This window comes from Cebus imitator, unplaced genomic scaffold (assembly GCF_001604975.1).
Source record: "Cebus imitator isolate Cc_AM_T3 unplaced genomic scaffold, Cebus_imitator-1.0 Scaffold85, whole genome shotgun sequence".
In the NCBI taxonomy this organism is placed as follows: Eukaryota; Metazoa; Chordata; class Mammalia; order Primates; family Cebidae; genus Cebus; species Cebus imitator.
This window is the reverse complement of record NW_016107400.1, coordinates 2,971,381-2,992,110: the sequence shown is the minus strand read 5'-3', so window position 1 is coordinate 2,992,110 and position 20,730 is coordinate 2,971,381. Positions and strand designations below refer to the sequence as shown.

Sequence of the window (20,730 nt, the reverse complement as noted above, 5' to 3'; positions counted from 1 at the left end):
TGTTGACCAGGATGGTCTCGATCTCTTGACCTCGTGATCCACCCGCCTCGGCCTCCCAAAGTGCTGGGATTACAGGCTTGAGCCACCGCGCCCGGCCTGTTTTTTAAGTTTTCTACTTTATTTCTGGTGAGCTTCTTGAATGAAGTTACTGGCATGATTAGGATAAGGTTAGCCTAGGCTAAGAATAACTAGAGACAAGAGTCACAAATACGATGGCCCAGAGTCCTGGATGGATCACATCAGTTAGTTCTCTTGGACTGAAGAAAACAATTATTAACACAGTCTTAAATTAGGAATAAATTATTCAAAGCCTTGTGCCATACTTACTGTTGCTCTAGCCACTCCTTCACAAATGGAATGGAGAAGAATTCTGTGAATGGCTCCCCTGCCCTCTTTGGATTTTGGCTGGTCACGATGCCATGTGTTTGATTGACAAGAAAACAAAAAGCAAGAATTCAAGTCGGTTGTTGCCACTCTGCTTGCAAATTCACATGATTCGATTCTTAGGATCACTGAATAGTCAGACATGAACAACTTACTTGTATAACCACTCGGTCAGGAAATCACAGGCAATGAATTTGGTTCTTTTCCTCTAAAGAGAGAAGAGATCATTAAGTTACAGTTGAGCCTTAAACCGCATGAGTTTGAACTGTACGTCTACTTGTAGGCTGCAAAACAAACCTCTCAAACACGGAACTGGGAAGGAAGAGGTAATTTATTCAGCCGGGAACAGCAGCAGCATAGTTGCCTAACAGCCAAGCTGTCCTAACAAAGAAAATCCCTGCCTTTTTAAAGGCTTAAAACTCTAGAAATTACATGTGAAAGAGTCTTGATCCATGAGGCAGGTGTGGGGTATGTGACTTAAGAGGGGGGTTTGATCTTGTTTAGGCACAAACTGCCTTCTGGGAAGACTCCTCCATACCTTGCCTGCAGTCTATAGGAGGGCGATTCAAGGTGGCGCCTGGTCTGCCAGCCTTTACTTCCCCTATTGAAATGCAGTGTAGAAGTCAAGGGGGAGGTGGTCTTAGATGCTTAAGGGTGATTAAAGGTCTCGTTCCTCATACATGACTTTTTTTCATTAAAACTTGATACCAAGTGTGCCTGCCTCTCCTGCCCCGTCTACATCTTCCACCTCTGCCACCCCTGAGGCAGCAAAACCAATCCTTCCTCTTCCTCCTCCTCCTTGGCCTACTAAGCCTGAAGACGAGGAAGAAGACCTTTATGATGATCCACTTCCACTTAATGACTAGTAAATGTATTTTTTTTTTTTTTTTTTTCCGAGACGGAGTTTCACTCTTGTTACCCAGGCTGGAGTGCAATGGCGCGATCTCGGCTCACCGCAACCTCCGCCTCCTGGGTTCAGGCAATTCTCCTGCCTCAGCCTCCTGAGTAGCTGGGATTACAGGCACGCGCCACCATGCCCAGCTGATTTTTTGTATTTTTAGTAGAGACGGGGTTTCACCATGTTGACCAGGATGGTCTCGATCTCTTGACCTCGTGATCCACCCGCCTTGGCCTCCCAAAGTGCTGGGATTACAGGCTTGAGCCACCGCGCCTGGCCTAAATGTATTTTTTTTTATGGTTTTCTTAATAAATTTTCTTTCACTAACTTGCTTATAAGAATACAGTATATAATACATATACAAAATTTGTGTTACTGGTAAGGCATCCAGTCAACAGTAGGCTGTCAGTAGTTAAGTTTTCGGAAAGTCAAAAGCTCTTTGTGGATTTTCTTGCTTTCTTTTTGTGACACAGCCTCATTCTATCGTCCAGGGTGGAGTGCAGTGGCGTGATCTAGGCTCACTGCAGAAGCCTCCCAGGCTCAAGAGATCCTCCCACCTCAGCCTCCCCAGTACCTGGGACTACAGGCACACACCACCACGCCTGGCAAATTTTTTGTATTTTTTTTTTGGAGAGATGGGGTTTCATCATGTTCCCCAGGTTGGTCTCGAACTCCTAAGCTCAAGCAGTCTGCCCTGTCTCGGCCTCCCAAAGTGCTGGGATTACAGGTGTGAGCCATTGTGCAAGGCCACAGTTATAAGTGGAGTTTTGACTGCACAGGGTTTGGCATCATATTGTTTAGGGGTCCACTGTATATTCTCACTTTGGCCACATGTCTGAGTAGGACAAAGGAAAGGAGGTTAATTGATGGCTTGTGTTAGATGAAATATGCATGAATCCTTTATGAGATTTATAAGAACATCAACAAACAGTAACTTGGGCAAAGAACTCTAAAGACATTTCTTTAGTTCTCTTTCAGTAAGCATATTTTCTAAGGTCAGGTACTAATAAAAACCAGTGCTCATATCGGGGCTTATTACATACTTTTGGAATCGAAGGATTTTGTTATTTAAGTCTAGACCGTGCTTCTCTTTTATGAGTAATTGTATATACATATATTGCTTTACCCCAAATCTACTCAAATCCTCCAAACGGCAGTCCTTCTGGTCTGAGTGCTACCTTCCAATGAGACGCCCATACACAGGTACCACCAGCAGTGAGGCTGACCCTGCTAGCTCTCCACCCAAGATCACTCTCCACTTCAACCTTAATAATAGAAGCCTGATTGCTTCCAAATGGCAATCAGCTCAGCCAAAAATCCACATCCCCCAGGCTCCTATGTAGTAAGGGACAGCTATGTCACACAGTTCTGCCTGGTGAGATACAAACAGGGACCTCTAAAAAATCACGCTTTCCTGATTTCTGCTGCCCCTTCTTCCTTGAAGTTTCCTTTCACGTATTCCAGGCTGAATGAAACACAGATGTGGGGCTGGAAATCCAGCAGCCCCTTTTAGCCATCAGGGCCAAAGCCGTGTGCTGAGGATGGTGAAGCAGGGGATGGAAAGAGCCTGTGTCTTTGCTGACTTCCTTAGCCATTGCATCAGCTTGGGCCTGCCCTACTCTGGACATCTAAATGTGTAAGGAGAAATCAACTTCATTGGTTTTACTACCACTGTTCTTGAGTTTTCAATACAGGCAACTGGATCCAGCTCCTAAGGGACAGATACTTAGCAAGCTACAAGGGAAAAGACATCACAGAGTAATGGGGAGAAGACATGCTGAGCCTGCCAATGGGGCAGAGCGCCAGATAGCTTGTCTTCGATTTCCACTGAAAGTTTCTTCTTGTAACCCAAAGAATACCAGTCAACTAACTTCTTTTAGAGAATTGTTATGGAAATCGGGTGATAAAATCTCTGTCTCCTTTTAAAATAGCAGGAGCTAAGAACCAAGTCAGGCTGGAGGTGTGGAGAGATCCTTCCCAGGAAGAAAGATGCTACAGAGTGTCCTGGGAATCCTCTTTGCCCCTCCAGATCCACCCTCCCTCCCCTGCTCTGTGCCTCAGGAAGCTGCTTTTCATAGTCCACATCAATCAGGCTCTTGTACCCTCCAGATGGGTCCATCCTATGGGAGGTACTAGAAGGAGATCAGAGAGATGGGGGAGGGAAAGGCAGAGAGTTAGGGGTTGAATTTTCTCATCCCAAAATTCATATGGTGAAGTATAAGCCCTTCAGAATGTGACCTTATTGGAAATGTCAGAGGCGTGTGAACTAGAGCAGCTCCATCTTGAATAGGGACTGGATAAGATGAGGCTGAGAGCTACTAGGCTGCATTCCCAGACGGTTAAGGCATTCTAAGTCACAGGATGAGACAGGAGGTCGGCGCAAGATACGGGTCATAAAGACCTTGCAGATAAAACAGGTTGCAGTAAAGAAGCTGGGCAAAAACGAGGGCAATGAGTGACCTCTGAGTGTCCTCACCACTACACTCCCACCGGCACCATGACAGTTTACAAACGCCATGGCAATGTCAGGAAGTTACCCTGTATAGTCTAAAAAGGAGCACCATAAATAATCCACCCCTTGTTTAGCATATACTCAAGAAATAACCATAAAAATGGGCAACCAGCAGCCCTCGGGGCTGCTCTATGAAGTAGCCATTCTTTTATTCTTTACTTTCTTAAGAAACTTGGCTTTCACTTTACAGACTCGCCCTGAATTCTTTCTTGTGCAAGATCCAACAACTCCCTTGGGGCCTGCCCTTTCCTGTAACATACCTTCCACATGGGTCCAGCCAACGGGAGACACCAGCAGGAGATCAGAGTGATGGAGGAAGGAAAAGCAGAGTGTTAAGGGTTAACTTGTATCACCCCAAAATTCATATGTTGAAGTATAACTCCCAGGACCTCAGAATTTGACTGTGTTGGAAACAGGGTTGTTGCAAATGTAATGCGTTAAGCCTGGTCCCTCCCGAAAGACAAAGCAGCTCCACTGAGAGTGAACAAATTTGGGGCTGTATTAGCAAGGAAGAAGGAAGGGGCTGTTGGGCAGACCCCTGATGATTCTCTACTAGATCCTGGGTCCAGCTATGACTGAAGCCAAAATTCCCCGGACCTTTCAGGTACAAGAACCAGTATATTCTCTTTTGCACGTAAGCCAGTTTGCATTAGGCTATTATTTGCAACAGAGAGATTTTAAGCACTATTTCTATCTTCTCCAGTCAGTTAACCATCACGTATCCTTCATGATGCCTCCAGGAAGTCTTTCTGAGCATTCTCATTGTCTTTTTTAAAAATTACTATTTTTTTTTTAATTTTAGAGACAGAGCCTCTCTGTGACCTAGGCTGGAGTACATGACCTCTCTGCAGCCTCAATCTCCTGGGCTCAAGCAATACTCCTGTCTTAGCCTTCTAAAGCGCTAGGATTACAGACATGGACCACTTTGCCCAGTCTCACCCTCTTCAGTGTAGGGTGGGCTCTGCTCCAGTTTTCTGTGTGCTTCTCTGTCATAGCACCTTGACTGTCACATGGGTCTGCCATGTCTGCCTTCCCTATTGAATCATAAGCTCTGTGAAGACAAGCCACATGTCTTTTTTTCTTTATATCCAGTCCTTAATCGACGGCACTGAGGCCGGGTATGGTGGCTCACACCTGTAATCCCAGCACTTTGGGAGGCCGAGGCAGGTGGATCACTGGAGGTCAGGAGCTTGAGATCAGCCTGGCCAACATGGTGAAACCCCATCTCTACTAAAAACACAAAAAAAGCTGGGTACGGTGGTGCGTACCTGTAATCTCAGCTACTCCAGAAGCTGAGACAGGAGAATCGCTTGAATATGGGAGGCGGAGGTTGCAATGGGCCGAGATCACACCACCACACTCCAGCCTGGGTAACGGAGTGAGATTTCATTACAAAAAAAAAAATTAAAAAAAAAAGACTGCACTGCACAGAGCAGGTGAGAAGCTCCTGTTGGATAAATGAATGAATGAATTCACCATTCAACTCTCAAGCATCAAAGCAAGGAAAAAACTCATGTACACAGATTCTGCTATTTAAAAGTAGGGAGTGCTAATGTAATTCTGGACAATTTCTCTTTACTTTCTTCCCACAATATTTTACTATGAAAATGTTTTCATCATTTTTTTCCCTTTTTTCCTCTCCACTTTGAAATGGCCAACTCAGCTTTATGATTCAAGATAAGGCTGAAACGATTGTTGTGAATTGATGCTTCACCAAAAAGAAAAGCACTCCACTTTTTACTGAAAGCTTTACTAGAGTTTTTAGTAAATAAAATATCGTGGGGCCTGAGTTACTGGAGATTATCTGCAATCTTTTACCTCATTGCTAAAACCCCTTTATGAAAAAAATGGAAACACTGCTGGCTGGCATTAACAAAATGGAATGCACTAGACCATGTAATGGGGTCTTCCAGTCTGCCTTGTAAGAATAGGAGTCCCTTCAAAAAGTCATCTTTAACCAAAATAAGAAAATACTTGTACAACAACGAAAATATGTAACTAGCATGAATTGCCATATAATAATTTAAACAATCTGGCAATTGTGGGATGGCAGCGTCTCTCTCTTGCCCTACAAAGAATGCATTGTTCCCTTGGCATTTATCACGTCGTTTAGTGGTAAAGATTTCTTCTGCAAAGAGAATGCGGCTTGACTTTAATAAATAGACTTTAAAAATAGCCAAATGGTCTGATGTATGAAGGTCATGCACACAGATTTAATCACTTTTGATGCAAAGAAATAAAATGGAAGAAATTGTGTTTTCCTGCTGTTCTGGGCAAGCGTGGACGTGCTGTGCATACTCAGACATGCAGAACAGTGGGGATATTGTTCAGCTGTTGTTTAGTTTAAAAATTATCTGCTGAGGAGCTGAAAGAGAGAAGGAAAAGCAAATGAAAAGTCGTGGTGAGTGATGAAATAAGAGAGGAAGTAGGAGAGAGGGAAATTAAAGAGTGAGATTTAGACAGTGAGGGCACCCAGGGTTTATGTAATGTGGGCAAATACACTGAGTCCTTGATCATTAAAGGGTGAAAATGCTCAAGTTTGGGAGAGCAGAGGGAACAGTTAAAGCAGCCTCTAACAAGGTTTTTTAAAAAATTATTTTAATCTATAATTAAAAGGAAAAAGACTAGGTGTCAAGGGTTAAGGCATCATTATGTCCTCGTAAGTCTGCAACTTACTCTGAAATGCATCCCAAAAACCAAGATGAATGAATAGAGGGATGGATTGACGGGTTTGTGGATGGATATGTGATAAAACAAATGAAGCAAAATAGAAATTATAGAATCAAGGCAGTGGATATGTGGGAATTCATTCCAAAATTCTGTCAGTTCATCTAACTGCTTAAATTTCTTTAAACAATAAAACGGGGGGAGAAGGGAAATGGGAAGAAAGTATCATAAAAGACCCAGAGCGCTAAAAGAGAAAACGCAGATTTTTTTTTTTTAAAGACCGAGTCTCACTCTGTTGCCCAGGCTGGAGTGTAGTGGCACAGTCTCCGATCACTGTAACCTCTACTTCCTGGGTTGAAGCAATTCTCATGCCTCAGCCTCCTGAGTAGCTAAGATTACAGGCATGCACCACCATGGCCTGGCTCCTGTTTATGTTTTTAGTAGACATGGGTTTTTGCCATGTTGCCCAGGCTGGTCTCCAACTGCTGGCCTCAAGTGATCTACCCACCTCTGCCTCCCAAAGTGCTGGGATTACAGGGGTGAGCCACAGCGCTCAGCCAAAAAGGCAGAAATTAATGGAGGTCCAATCCAGACAGTATTTTGTACCAATTTTTATACTGGATGCACGTAGAGGAGACGCACTGGAGGACGGAAGGCTGGAAGAGAAGCAGCTAGCATTGGAAAGCAATTGAATCTGTGTCAGGTGGCTCATACAATTCCACCCAGAAAAGTCAAAAGCACATGCTTTGCGTTCAGGGGTCTGAAGTGTGGCTGGCTCTGGTACTGTGTTGGTTGAAACTCTTTGGGCTTGCAAGGAATAGAAATATGCTCAATTTACGTCATGTCTCAGTCCATTCAGGTGGCAATAACAAAAATATCATAAACTGGGTGACTTATGAACAACAAACATTTATTTCTCACTGTTCAGAATGTGGGGAAAATGAGAGTCTCTCTGGCTGGTGGCAGAGCCAGATCTCAGGAAGAACTGGACCATTGCTCATGACTGTTCAGGGCCCAGGCAAGGCTACAGTTGTCCAACAACGGTTCTGGTTCTGGTTCCAGTTCTGTGGAGCTCAGCTCCTTGGCCACGGCTCCTTCCACTGTTTGCTGCTGCTTTATCTGTTGTTGTCTCCTAATTAATTCTCTGTCCTCCTTTCTCTGCCTTTAAGGTTGTCTCTAGGTGTCCCGCTCTCCCTATGCTATGGTCTGCCTGTTCTCTCTGTAGTGTGACATCCCAGCTCCCCAGACGGAGACTCTGAAAGGACTAGATACTCCCAAGAGAGAACCATCCCTGCTGGGTAGACCATTTCACGGTCACTTGCCTTCTAAGAGTGGCTGCCCAAGGGTCTGTTCCATATTCCTGGTTCAATCACTTGTAGTCAGGGTGATGGGGACATGGAGAGAGTAGGGACAAAGAGCAGCAGTTAAGGACTGTGGCTGTGGCATACACACAGAACATCACAGTCTCCTTTCCCACACAGTCTCCACAATACATTTCCAGATACCCAAGAATTCCCAGACATGATGAAACTAATCCATAACGCTGATCCTAGAAATAAGCAAACACTTGGCCTCTAACCAGATGCCAAAATATTTATAGCAAACTGCCAACAGGTATTCACATTTTTTTTTTCCACTGAGAAGGCATTTCATTAGAGAAAAATAATACTTCTCCTGAGAAGTTCAAAAAATGCACTAATAGCATTGATCAAGACCTCCAGCCCAGGCCACAGGGTCATTTCAAAAAGTGTTTTGGCTGAAAAGGAATCATGCTAAAATAATTCTACCACACCTTTCCTGACAGAATCTATTTTTTCCACTCCTTAGAAATTGTTTTCAAACAAAAGCTGATGGTATTACTAATTTTCCTTATTGGTCAAGACCAGGAAATAGAGTTTCTTCCCTTGCTGACCAAAGCCCTTGTACTTCTTACAGGATACTTAGGTATTTAATTATAAAAAGGAAAATAACTACAATGAATGACTATGAGATGGGCAAAGAATGTAAAAAGGGAAAAAAAGGGTTCATTTTACAGAATTATCCACAGTAGCAAATGTTAGTGTCATGAGATCACCAAAGAACCTGTCAGGAGTTAGAAATAGTTTCCTGACACCAGCTTTAGTCTACAATAGTCTTGGCTGTAATGGAATTTGATGAGCAACCAAAAGCCGAAAGGGAAAATTTTACATTGCATGGAATAGGATAGGAAAAGAGGCGGTTTTATGGCCTCTACCCGGACTCCACATTTAATCCATATTTAAAGCTGACATAAAATTTATTTTCAGCCATCATAACGATGCGCACAAAACTCATGCACAAAACTGATTTCTTTCCAAATTAAGCAAAGTACATTGTTCCAGTCTGACTCTGTTCAACAAATATTTACCTACCGTGTGGACGCCCTGTGTTAAACACGAGATAAAGAAAATGAGTAAGGCTTGGCCCCAGTATGGTTATTAATTAAATGCCCCAAAGCCACCACCCTGAGGCTCCTGACCTGCATAGTAACTGACAGTAGGTGCTGACGGTTAACTCCGTCTCAGCTCCAGATGTCAACCCTGATAAGGCAGGTGAGATGATCCCACCTCCCCCCACCTAGACCTGAGTCAACCTGGTCCACATTTATCCTGGCCACAGGGAGGCACTGAATCAGGAATGGGCATGTGACCCGTTTCAGAACGATGACATGTCAGGGGAGATGTGCTGGCACTTCTGGGAAGTAATTTCCTTTGCTTTCCTGAAAGAGTTTGTTGTCCCCCTTCTGTTTGATGTAGTAGGTGGGTACAAGGCCGAGGTGGGGGTCGCACCTGTTTTGACAGTCCAAGGGAAGCCAGCCCCAGGATAAAGCTGAGTCTGCTAGAGGCCAAGCCCAGAGGCAGGAGACAATCAAGTCATCCTCAGTTATATCACAGAGTTCCTGAGTCAAGCCAACTCTGAGGCCTTCCCTCACTACCTTGGGGCCTTCTGATTTCCTGAGCCAATAAATCCTCTGTATTATTTAAGCCAGTTTTCTGCTAGCTGCAACATAATGCATCCTGACCAAGATACCTGCCCAGTACCCCTTCCATCTTATTTCGGTAACAGCACCCTGAGTTCCTTTCAGGAATCTCTCCCCAACAAAAACTATGGGCTTTGGGTGGGGCCTCTTTCGTTGCCTAACAGGCCACTAAATCACAATTCCCCTAGTTCCAAGGACTTATTCCAAAGAAGGTACTTTTATTTATTTATTCATTTTATTTTCAGAGACAGGGCCTTGCTCTGTCACCTAGGCTGGAGTACAATGGCATGATCATAGTTCACTGCAGCCTTGAATTCTTAGGCTCAAGGGATCCCCCTGCCTCAGCTTCCTGAGTAGCTAGGACTATAGGTACATGCCTCTCCATGCTTGGCTAATTTTCAAAAATTTGTTTGTTTGTTTGTTTTATAGATACAGAGGGTTTGCTATGTTGCCCAGGCTGGTCTGGAACTCCTGTGTTCAAGTGATCCTTCTGCCTTGGCCTCTCAAAGTGCCTGGGATTACAGGCGTGAGCCACTATGCCTAGCCCAATACTCAGGCAATTGACCTGAGTTGGCTCAATTAGAGAGAAACTCTGGGAGAGACTTCTCTCTCCCTCTTTCTGCTACATATGAGCCTTATAAGACATAGACTGATGCCATGGCCCATCTGAGGGTGGAACCAACCCAGAGGAAGCAGTCAAGAGAGGAAGAGAGAGAACAAGACATGAAGACATCAGCTGGGCCACCAGATCAAGCTATGCTGGAAGATCTCCCTGTGGGCCTCTCGTCTACATTTTTAAAAAGGGCCAGGTGAGGTGGCTCATGCCTATAATCCCAACACTTTGGAAGGCTGAGGCTAGCAGATCATTTGAGCCGAGGAGTTCAAGACCAGCCTGGCCAACATGGTGAAGCCCCATCTCTACAAAAAATAAAAAAATCTAGCCAGGCATGGTGGCATGCATGCCTGTAGTCCCAGCTACTCAGGAGGCTGAAGTGGGAGGATCGTTTGAGCTGGGATAGATTGAGGCTGAAGTGAGCTATGGTCATGCCACTGCACTTCAGCTTGGGTGATAAAGTGAGACCCTGTCTGAAAAAATATATATATATAAAGAAAGAAAGATGAACTCACAGGTTGGGTAAAAATAAAAATAAAATAGAAACTCCCTTTCTACTTAGGGTAGTTCGAATGGGCTTTTCTGCCATATTCAGGACCTGCCCGCAAAGAGTTAACTCCAGCAAATAAGAGAATCTTAGCTCTGCATACTTAATAGTCCCCAGCTCAAACAAACTCATTTGAGTTTCCACTACTTTTTACTGCTAACGATATAAGCCTTTTATCAAAAACTGCTTACAGTAAAAATGATTAACTTTACTGTGAGAGCTCAACATATTTTTAGAGATGCATCAGAAAGAATTTCCAAGTGAAGTTTGCAATGTAGCCACTGAGCCGGCTCTGTTTAATATAGCAGTCAATTAAATTCTAATTAAATTCTGATCGCTCGTGTTCCAATTAAGCTAATCCAAAGGCACGGCTGAATGTCACCGAATTGCTTAAGAACATCAACCTAACTGTGAGGTTTAATCTTTATAATGCTATTTACATGTCTCAGACTTAATTTGTTCCAGTGGAATACAACGCAGGTCATGGTAGAACAGGAATGGCATGTGTGCCTTTAAACCAGACTTCAGTCTAAAAACACTGCTGAAGTTCTGTTTTAACAATTGCACAGTTGGTTTCCTGCCTTACAATCTTTTCCCCTTCCAACTCTTGTAGACTCTGGCCAGCCCAGGGGCACTCAGGAAGGCAGCTGTAACTATAAGCGGAAGATCAGAAAGGTCAATGTCAGTGCGGATTCAATAAGGAGAGGGCAAGTCTTTGTACAAACTCTGCTCCCACATATTTTGATCTCAGGATCAAAATTATTTGCACACCTAGCTTCAAAGCCATGCCTCTGAGAAACCAAGGGATCTGGAGCACTCCCTTCAAGGCCTGCTTTCTGCTTGGAGAAGGCATGCCATGCCCTGTGTAAAAGGAAGCTTCCGGCAAAGGCTGATGACACTTCTGGCAGAGGCTTGATGACATGCATGTCCTGATCCATCTCGCTACTCCTGCCTAAAACTGAATTTATTCTTTCTGTTGCTGCCTACCTGAACCCCATCTCTCTTCCCTCTGGCTTTGCCCTTGTTCAAATTGCCTCCCTCCTTCAAGCACAATTTTAAAATTTATTTTTATTTATTTATCGTTTTTAGAGACAGGGTCTCACTTGGTCATCCAAGCTGGAGTGCAGAGGTGTGATCGTAGCTCACTGCAGCCTCAAGCGCTTGGCTCAAGCAATCCTCTCTTCTCAGCCTCCCGAGCAGCTGGGACTATAGGCACATGGCACTATCCCTGGCTAATTTCTACTTTTTGTAGAGATGGGGTCTTGCTGTTGCCCAGATTGGTCTCCAACTCCTGGCCTCAAGTGATCTGCCTACATTGGCCTCTCAAAGTACTGGGATAAGGGGTGTGAACTACTGTGCTTGGCCAAGCACAATTCTTAATAACAGTGGCTCCCATTACTGTGCTTGACACCGTGGGTACTATGAATTAATCACCTCCCCACTTAACAGATAAGAAAACTGAGGCTCACAGTATTTCAGGAAACTTCCTAGGGGCCCAGAGCTAGCAGAGTTGGAGGAGAGATTCAAGCCCACCTAACTCCAGCAGCCCCACCCTCATCACCGTACCTGCCACAGCCCTCCACGCTTCTGACACCACCTCTACTGTTCAACTCCCGCAGATGGCCAGTCCCGGTCCACCTCTTCCTCGCAGATTGTCCTCATTTTCAGTCTTCCAGTTTTTCTAATTTTATTTTGTTCTTATTCAATTGCTATTTTTCATTGTATCTGTGCCAGGCATTTAGCCGAATGCTTTAAATGCATTATCTTATTAAATTCTCTGCAGGGTGCAGTGGCCAAGGCAGTTGGATCGCCTAAGGTCAGGAGTTCAAGACCAGCCTGACCAATATGGTGAAACCCCATCTCTACTAAAAGATACAAAAATTAGCCGGGGCGTGGTGGCATGCACCTGCAGTCCCAGCTACTTGGGAGGCTGAGACAGGAGAAGTGTTTCAACCCAGGAGGCAAAGGTTGCAGAGAGCCGAGATTGTGCCACTGCACTCTAGCCTGAGCGACACAGCAAGACTCTGTCTAAAAAAAAAACAAAACAAAAAACAACAACAACAAAAACTTGAGCAGGGGCTGGGCACGGTGGCTCACACTTGTAATCTCAACACTTTGGGAGGCTATGGCATCCACAGGATACAGCAAGACTCTGTCTAAAAAAAAAAAAAAAATTCTCATGAACAGGCCAGGTTCATGCCTGTAATCCCAGTACTTCAGGAGGCAGATGTCAAGGAAAACAGATCACTTGAAGTCAGGAGTTCAAGACCAGCCTGGCCAACATGGTGAAACCCTGTCTCTACTAAAAATACAAACATTAGCCAGGCATGGTAGTGTATGCCTGTAGTCCCAACTTGGGAGGCTGAGACACCAGAATCACTTGAACCTGGGAAGTGGAGGTTGCAGTGAGCCGGGATCACACCACTGCATTCCAGCCTGGGCAACAGAGTAAGACTCCATCTCGAAAAAAAAAAATTACCATAAACTCCCTTAACTGAGGCAATTACTATTATTATTTACATTTTACAGAGGAAGAGACTTAGGCTTAGAAAGATTAAAATTACAAGGTCACAATAATAACAAGGTCTGGAGTCATATATCTAAGAAAGGGGTAGAACGAGGTGCTCTACTCAGGTGAAAATGGCTCCAAATTCTACGCTAAATCATTAGCTTCCCTTACACTGTGGTGCCTCCCACACAACAATAACTACTTAATCATTCAGCTTCCTTTATACTATACTGCCTCCCACATAACAGCGATGACTATAAAAATATGGATAGAGGCCGGGCGCGGTGGCGCAAGCCTATAATCTCAGCACTTCGGGAGGCCGAGGCGGGCAGATCACAAGGTCAGGAGACTGAGACCATCCTGGCTAACACAGTGAAATCCCATCTCTACTAAAAATACAAAAAATTAGCCAGGCACCTGTAGTCCCAGCTACTCAGGAGGCTGAGGCAGGAGAATCGCTTGAACCCGGAAGGCGGAGGTTGCAGTGAGCTGAGATCGCACCACTGTACTCCAGCCTAGGTGACAGAGCAAGACCCCATCTCAAAAATATATATATATATATATATATATATATATATATATATGGATAGTTCCAGGACTTCAAAGCATTAACAGGCAAACTTTTTCTTTCTTTCTTTCTTTTTTCCTTTTTGAGACAGGATCTCACTCTGTTCCCCAGGCTGGAGTGTAATGGTGCAATCATAGCTCACTACAGCCTCGACCTTCCAGACTCAATGGATTCTCCCGCCTCAGCCTTCTGAGTAGCTGGGACTACAGGCTCACACCACAGTGCCCAGCTAATTGTGTAAATTTAATTTTTGTAGAGACAGGGTTTCACCCTGTTGCCCAAGCTGGTCTTGAATTCCTGGGCTCAGGCAATGCTACTGCCTCAGCCTCCTAAAGTGCTGGGGTTACACACGTGAGCCACCATTCCCAGCCAACTTTTTCTTAAAAGGGTCAGATAGCAAACATAGGCTTGTGTCACAAATATTCAACTCTGCCATTGTAGTACAAAAGCTGTTACAGGTGACAGGTACAGGAACGGGCGTAGCTGTTTTCCAATGAAATTTCTTTTATTTTTTTGAGACGTAGTCTCGCTCTGTCACCCAGATTGGAGTGCAGTGGCGCCATCTTGGCTCACTGCAACCTTTGCCTTCCGGGTTCAAGCAATTCTCTCTCAGCCTCCCGAGTAGTTGGTGGCACGCACCACTGCACCTGGCTATGAAATTTCATTTACAAAAACAGATAGCTGATACTGTGGGCTGTAGTTTGAAGGTCTCAGCTTCAGAACATTATAAATAACTCAGAGATGATCTTTCCTGTGGAATCATGGAAAAAGCCATAGTACTTGATTCTGACATTGAAGTGTGATTTTAAGAAAGCTCTGTTTCATCTCTCTTCTCTACTTCCTGGATAACCCTTTATGATTGATTCTAAGGGGTTAACAGTTGAAACATCTTTTGGATCTGGGACTAGTATATGACCTGGCTTTTCCTGTTCCTAAAAAGTCGCAGGAGAAATGCAGTTCTCTAAACAAGCAAGAAAGTCAATGATTTACTTTAAGATACATTCTTCCAAAAAACCCTTATTTCCATTCTTTTTAAAAATGGCTTCCTTCTTTAGACATAAATTCTCAAGAGAAGGTTGGGATGATTACAGGGTTGGTTTTTCTGTTTTGTTTTTTTCCATTACAGGCTGTGATTCTAGCAATTCTTTAACTCTGGGAGGTGTCTGTATATTACATGCTCAGATTCTAAGCTCACCATTATTTCTTTTTTTTTTTTTAATTGTACTTTAGGTTCTGGGGTACATGTGCAGATCATGCAGGATTGTTGCATAGGTATACATGTGACAATGCTGTTTGCTGCCTCCATCCCCCCATCACCCACATCTGGCATTTCTCCCCATGTTATACATCCCTGGCCTTCCCACCCCTCCCCTGCTGTCCCTCCCCTATTTCCCCCCAACAGACCCCAGTATGTGATGCTCCCCTCCCTGTGTCCATGTGTTCTCATTGTTCAACACCCACCTATGAATGAGAACATGCAGTTTTTGATTTTCTGTTCTTGGCTCTCCATTATTTCTAAGAGTTATGTTTTGATTTTTACTAATACCTATCATTTTAAAAAGTGCAAGGATTTTCATAATGACAAGGAGAATCCATCCTTGGCCATCTATCTGTAACATCCAGAATGCAGTAAGAGGATTTCAACCTCCATTCACTTATATAACAACTGGTCAACCAGAAGAGGCCATGGAGAATAGCACTCCTTTACAGACTGGGTGTTTTCCAAGTGAAACACTAATAGGATTAACAACAGTTTATGTGTACTGAGTGTTTTCTGTGTGCCAGACACTCTTAAGTTTTATTTAACTCATTTATCCTCACAACAAGGACATATTATGATGTACTCCATATTATTCATATTTTACCGATTAGAAAATGGGGGCACAGAGAGGCTAAATACCTTGCCCATTCACTTACTAGTAAATGGAAGAATTTAGCTGGGTTCGGTGGCTCATGCCTGTAATTCCAGCACTTTGGGAGGCAGAGGCAGGCAGATCACCTAAAATCAGGAGTTTCAGACTGGCCTGGCCAACATGGTGAAATGCTGTCTCTACTAAAAACACAAAAATTAGCTGGGAGTGGTGGTGCATGTCTGTAGTCCCAGCTACTCAGGAGGCTGAGGCAGGAGAATCCTTTGAACCAAGGAGGTGGAGGTTGCAGTGAGCTGGGATCATGCCACTGCACTCCAGCCTGGGCCAGAGAGCAAGACTCTGTTTCCAAAAAAAAAAAAAAAAAAAAAGAATTTGAGCCCAGATTGTTAAACTCCAGAACAAGCCCCTTCACACATTAGCTCATTTAATCTTTCCTGAAGTCACCAAGCTGGAGCCAACAGTCAAATCTGCCATCTGTGGCCCAGTCCATATTATTTCTGATGCAGTGTATATGGTATGTTGCAAAAACGGCCGCCATTCTCCACCCTTCCTGTATCTACACTCTGCAGTGTGACCTTACTGCTCTCCCTGTCAGGGAGTAGAATCTATAAAAGGGAACGAACTCATGTATTTGGCAGCAACATGGATGGAACTGGAGGGCATTATCTTGAGTGAAACAAGCCAGACACAGAAAGTCAAATATCGAATGTTCTTACTCATAAGTGGGTACTAAAAACTGTGTATACACAGATGGAGAAAAAGGAATGACTGACAAGAGTCGGAAGGGTGAAGGGGTGGGAGGAGGGTGATGATGACAAATTACTTGCCGGGTACGAGGTGTGTTATCTGGGTGAGAGACACCCTAAAGCCCTGACTTGGCTTCTATGCCATCTATACATGTAATGAAATTGTACTTGTACCCCATAAATTTACTTAAAAAAAAAAAGTGAAATCTATTTCCTAACTCTTTAGATCTGGGCTGGCCTTGTGACTTGCTTTGGCCAATCTAATGTGTGAAATTGACACTATGTCAGTTCCAAGCCTCAGGCTCAAGAGGCCTTGAGGGTGTCTAATTGAATTTTAGCAACCCTGCCTGGCTGCCATATGAACAACCTAGGGTTAATCTGATGGAGGATGAGAGACTGCATGGAACAGCTCTCCCAGCTGAGGCCATCCTAGACCAGCCAGCACCCAGCCTACCAAGTAGCTGCCCAAGACACATGAATGAACCCAAGGCCAGAAGGAACTCCCAGCTAAATCTAGCCCAAATTGCTAACCTGCAGAAAAGTGAGCTACATCAATGGTTATGATTTTATTTTTGGAGAGATAGGGGGCTTGCTATGTTGCCCAGGTTGGTCTTGAACTCTGCTCAATGATCCTTGTGCCTTGGCCTCCCAAAGTGCTGGGATTATAGCCATGAGCCACAATGCCTGGTCAATGCTTGTAATTTTAAGCCACTAATTTTTGAGGTAGTTTGTTATATAGCAAAAAGTTAACTGATGCAGTACATAATAATTGAAATGCAATTTATGGCCAAATGATCATGTTCCCCCTATCTGGCAGTTAGTCAAGACTGCTACTGCAGCCATCTGGCATAAAACCAATGCCTCTCAGAGCCAGAGGGCAAAGCTTCAGACCAGAGAAGGAAAATCCTGCCACAAAGCCACTGCCCTTCATTTTGTAAAAGAACCTCGGGGTCACCCTCAGGTCGCAGCCTGCTGCCTTTCTTTTCAAAGCCTTGTCCTTTGAGGATCACTTTGATTTTTAAAAACAAAAGCAACTCGTAGCCAAGTTTGGGAAACGAAGTGATCAATGCTCTTTTGTTAAAAATTAAAAAGAAAAGAAACTTGACTATAAAGCTATAATAAGATTTTTCTTGCATGGCTTACAAGCTAGATAAGACAGCAATTCTAAGAGTCACAATGGGAAATATTTTCAGCACCCACAGCCTTATCAGCATGAGGCACAGTAGGAATGAATGTCAGGTTGGGGATGGTTAATGGCAATAACAACAACAAAAAAAGTTAGAATAAGACCTATTTGACAGCACAACAGGGTGACTACAGTCAATACAAAGTTAAGTATACATTTTAAAATAAGTAAAAGAGTGTAATTGGATTGTTCGTAACACAAAGGATAAATACTTAGGGGATGGAAACCCCATTCTTCATGATATTTCACATTGCATGCCTGTATCCAAACAACTCATGCACCTAGTAAATATATATACCTAGGATGTACCAACAAAAATTAAAAGAAGTAAAGCCAGATTCCATTTATTTATTTATTTATTTATTTATTGAGACAAGAGTCTCACTCTGTCCCCCAAGCTGGATCTCTGCTCAATGCAACCTCTGCCTCCTGGGTTCAAGCAATAATTGTGCCTCAGTCTCCCGAGTAGCTGGGATTATAGGCACATGCCATCATGCCTGGCTAATTCTTTTTAGTAGAGACAGGGTTTTGCCATGTTGGCCAGGCTGGTCTCGAACTCCTAGCCTCAATGTGGTCCACCCGCCTCAGCCTCCCAAAGTGCTGAAATTACAGGTGTGAACGACCATGCCCAGCCTGAAGCCAGGCTCTTAACCCTGGCTGTTCCTCTTGGTAACCATATGAACTTAGATACTTCTCTGGGCCTCTGCTACCTCAATCACAAATGGAGATGATAAAACCATCCACTAACAGGGTTGTTATGATGATTAAATGAGATCACAGCCTGGGCTCTGTGGCTCATGCCTGTAATCCCAGCACTTTGGGAGGCCAAGGGCGGTGGATCACGAGGTCAGGAGTTCAAGACCAGCCCGGCCAATATGGTGAAACCCCTTCCCTACTAAAAATACAATAGAAAAAAAAATTAGCCAGCATGGTGGCATGCACCTGTAGTCCCAGCTATTTGGGAGGCTGAGGCAGAAGTTGCAGTGAGCTGAAATCGCACCACTGCACTCCAGGCTGGGTGACACGGCGAGACTCTGTCTCAAAAAGAAAAAAAAAGAGATCACAATGTGAAACGATGCCTGGCTTATAAGAAGTATTCTACAAATGATGGTTGTCAATTAAAAAATGATCGCCATTGGTGGGCAGGATTAGTGTTCCAGCACTAACTTAGATGGTAACTGTTTGGTAATGGTAGATCATCACGAAATGTCCCCCCACTGAACCGTATTTCATATATAAGTGCTAAATCCCAGAATGTGAGATTGGCAATTGCTGTCTGAACCCATGTAAATATCATGATATTCTACCAACTGCAATAAGGTCAGATAAAAACTCAGTTTACTCTACTCCTAGGGTTCTATCCCAGAGAAATGAAAACATTTGTCCACACAAAGACCTGTATGCAAAAGGTCATAGCAGTGTAATTGATAACAGCCAAAAAGTAGAAACAACCCCTAAACACAATATGGTAGCTCCACACAATGAAATAACGTTTGGTAACAAAAATAAGTACTGATACCTACTACAACATGGAACCTCAAAAACATCGTACTAAAGGCCAGGTGTGATGGTTCATGCCTGTAATCCCAGCACTTTGAAAGGCCAAGGCAGGAGGATTGTTTGAGGCTGGGACTTCAAGACCAGCCTGGGTAACAAAGCGAGACTCCCATCTCTACAAAAACATTTTTTTATTTAACTAGCTGGGCAGATACTAAATATGTAGGTATGTGTCTGTGTTTTTTTTTTTTTTTTTGAGACAAAGTCTCATCATGTCACACAGACTGGAGTGCAATGCTGTGATTTCGGCTCACTGCAACCTCCAGATCTAGGGTACAAGCAATCCTCCCACCTCAGCCTCCTGTATAGCTGCGACTACAGGCATGCACCACCACGCCCAGCTAATTTTTGTATTTTTTTATTAGAGATGGGGTTTCACCATGTTGGTCAGGCTGGTCTTGAACTCCTGACCTCAGGTAATCCACCTGCCTCGGCCTCCCAAAGTGCTGGGATTACAGGTGTGAGCCACTGCGCCCAGCCGTAAATTTTTTAAAACAGAATGATTTTAAACACATTAACAGGGCTGGGATTATGACTGATAAGGGTTCTTGTTTTTGTTTACTGGTAGTTTCTAATTTTTCTACCATGAGCAAGTATCGTTCATGTAATAATTATTCTTTTCTCTACCAAAAAAAAAAAAAAAATGAAAACCAAAAAACCAAAACCCAGAGTCCTTTAAAGGAACTGGAGTCAAAAGATTGAGTTCTCAAGAACAAATTCCAACCCCAAAGGCCAGGTGAAGCAAGATCAGCACCTAGATCCAGGGTGAGAGAACACAGGCTGGTGGGATAGCAGAGGGAGGAAAGCCCCAGAGCCAGCAGGACACCACCCACAAAGCTTACAGTCAGGCACCCTGGGTGTGTGGAGAGGTGGACTCTGGGCTCCATCATTTGGGTTAAAAGGCTATTTCCTAGAGCTGAGCTGAGACTTGGACTTCCAACCTCCCAAACTGTGAGAAAATACATTTCTGTTGTTTATAAACGATCTAGTTGATGGTATTTTGTTAGAGCAGCCCAGGTGAACTAAGACACTCTGTGAGGTGATGGATGTGTTCATTATCTTGATCGTCATCATCATTTCACAAGGTATAGGTATATTAAATCATCATGGTGCAACCCTTTATTATATGCTCTTGCTTTGTCACCTGGGTTGGAGCGAAGTGGCACGATCACAGTTCACCGCAGCCTTGAATTCCTGGGCTCAAGCAATCTTCCTGCCTCAATTTATTTTATTTTTTTATAGAGTTGAGGTCTTGTTATGTTGCTGACACTAATCCCAATCTCCTGGCCCCAAGTGATCCTCCCACCTCAGCCCCCCAAAATATTGGGATTATAGGCATGAGCCCCTGCACCCAGCCATAATTACAGGCAATTTTTATTTGTCAGTTATATGTCAATAATGCTAGAGAAAAAGAAAAGAAGGCATCTTACAAATGGCAGTAGTTATGTTTCCAAGGGTGTTCCCAAGGGTATGGTATGGTTGGTTTGTGGATCCATGGCAGGGTGGACAGATAGCAAAGAGCTATGAAGTGCAGACCTAAAACTCACAGAGGTTACCCAAATCAGAGGTTACCAGCTAGTAAAATTAGTTCAAAAATGTGTTCTGTTTAACAGTTCTGTTTAACACTGCATTTGTTTCCTGTTTTGGGTTTTTTTTTTTTTTTTTTTTTTTTTT

The 20,730-nt window shown here is 43.8% G+C and overlaps 1 protein-coding gene across 3 annotated transcripts in view; it reads right to left on the bottom strand.

Annotated features, from left to right (window-relative positions):
• IQCK (IQ motif containing K) overlaps positions 1–20,730 on the bottom strand; it is a 144,605-nt gene that overhangs the window by 97,104 nt on the left and 26,771 nt on the right. For all 3 annotated transcript variants that reach the window (XM_017534303.2, XM_037740546.1, XM_037740547.1), the window contains exons 5-6: positions 540–592; positions 328–405 (exon numbers count right to left, since the gene is read on the bottom strand). In XM_017534303.2, coding sequence (XP_017389792.1) covers positions 328–405; positions 540–592 — 131 coding nt within the window. The remainder of the gene's footprint in view (positions 1–327; positions 406–539; positions 593–20,730) is intronic.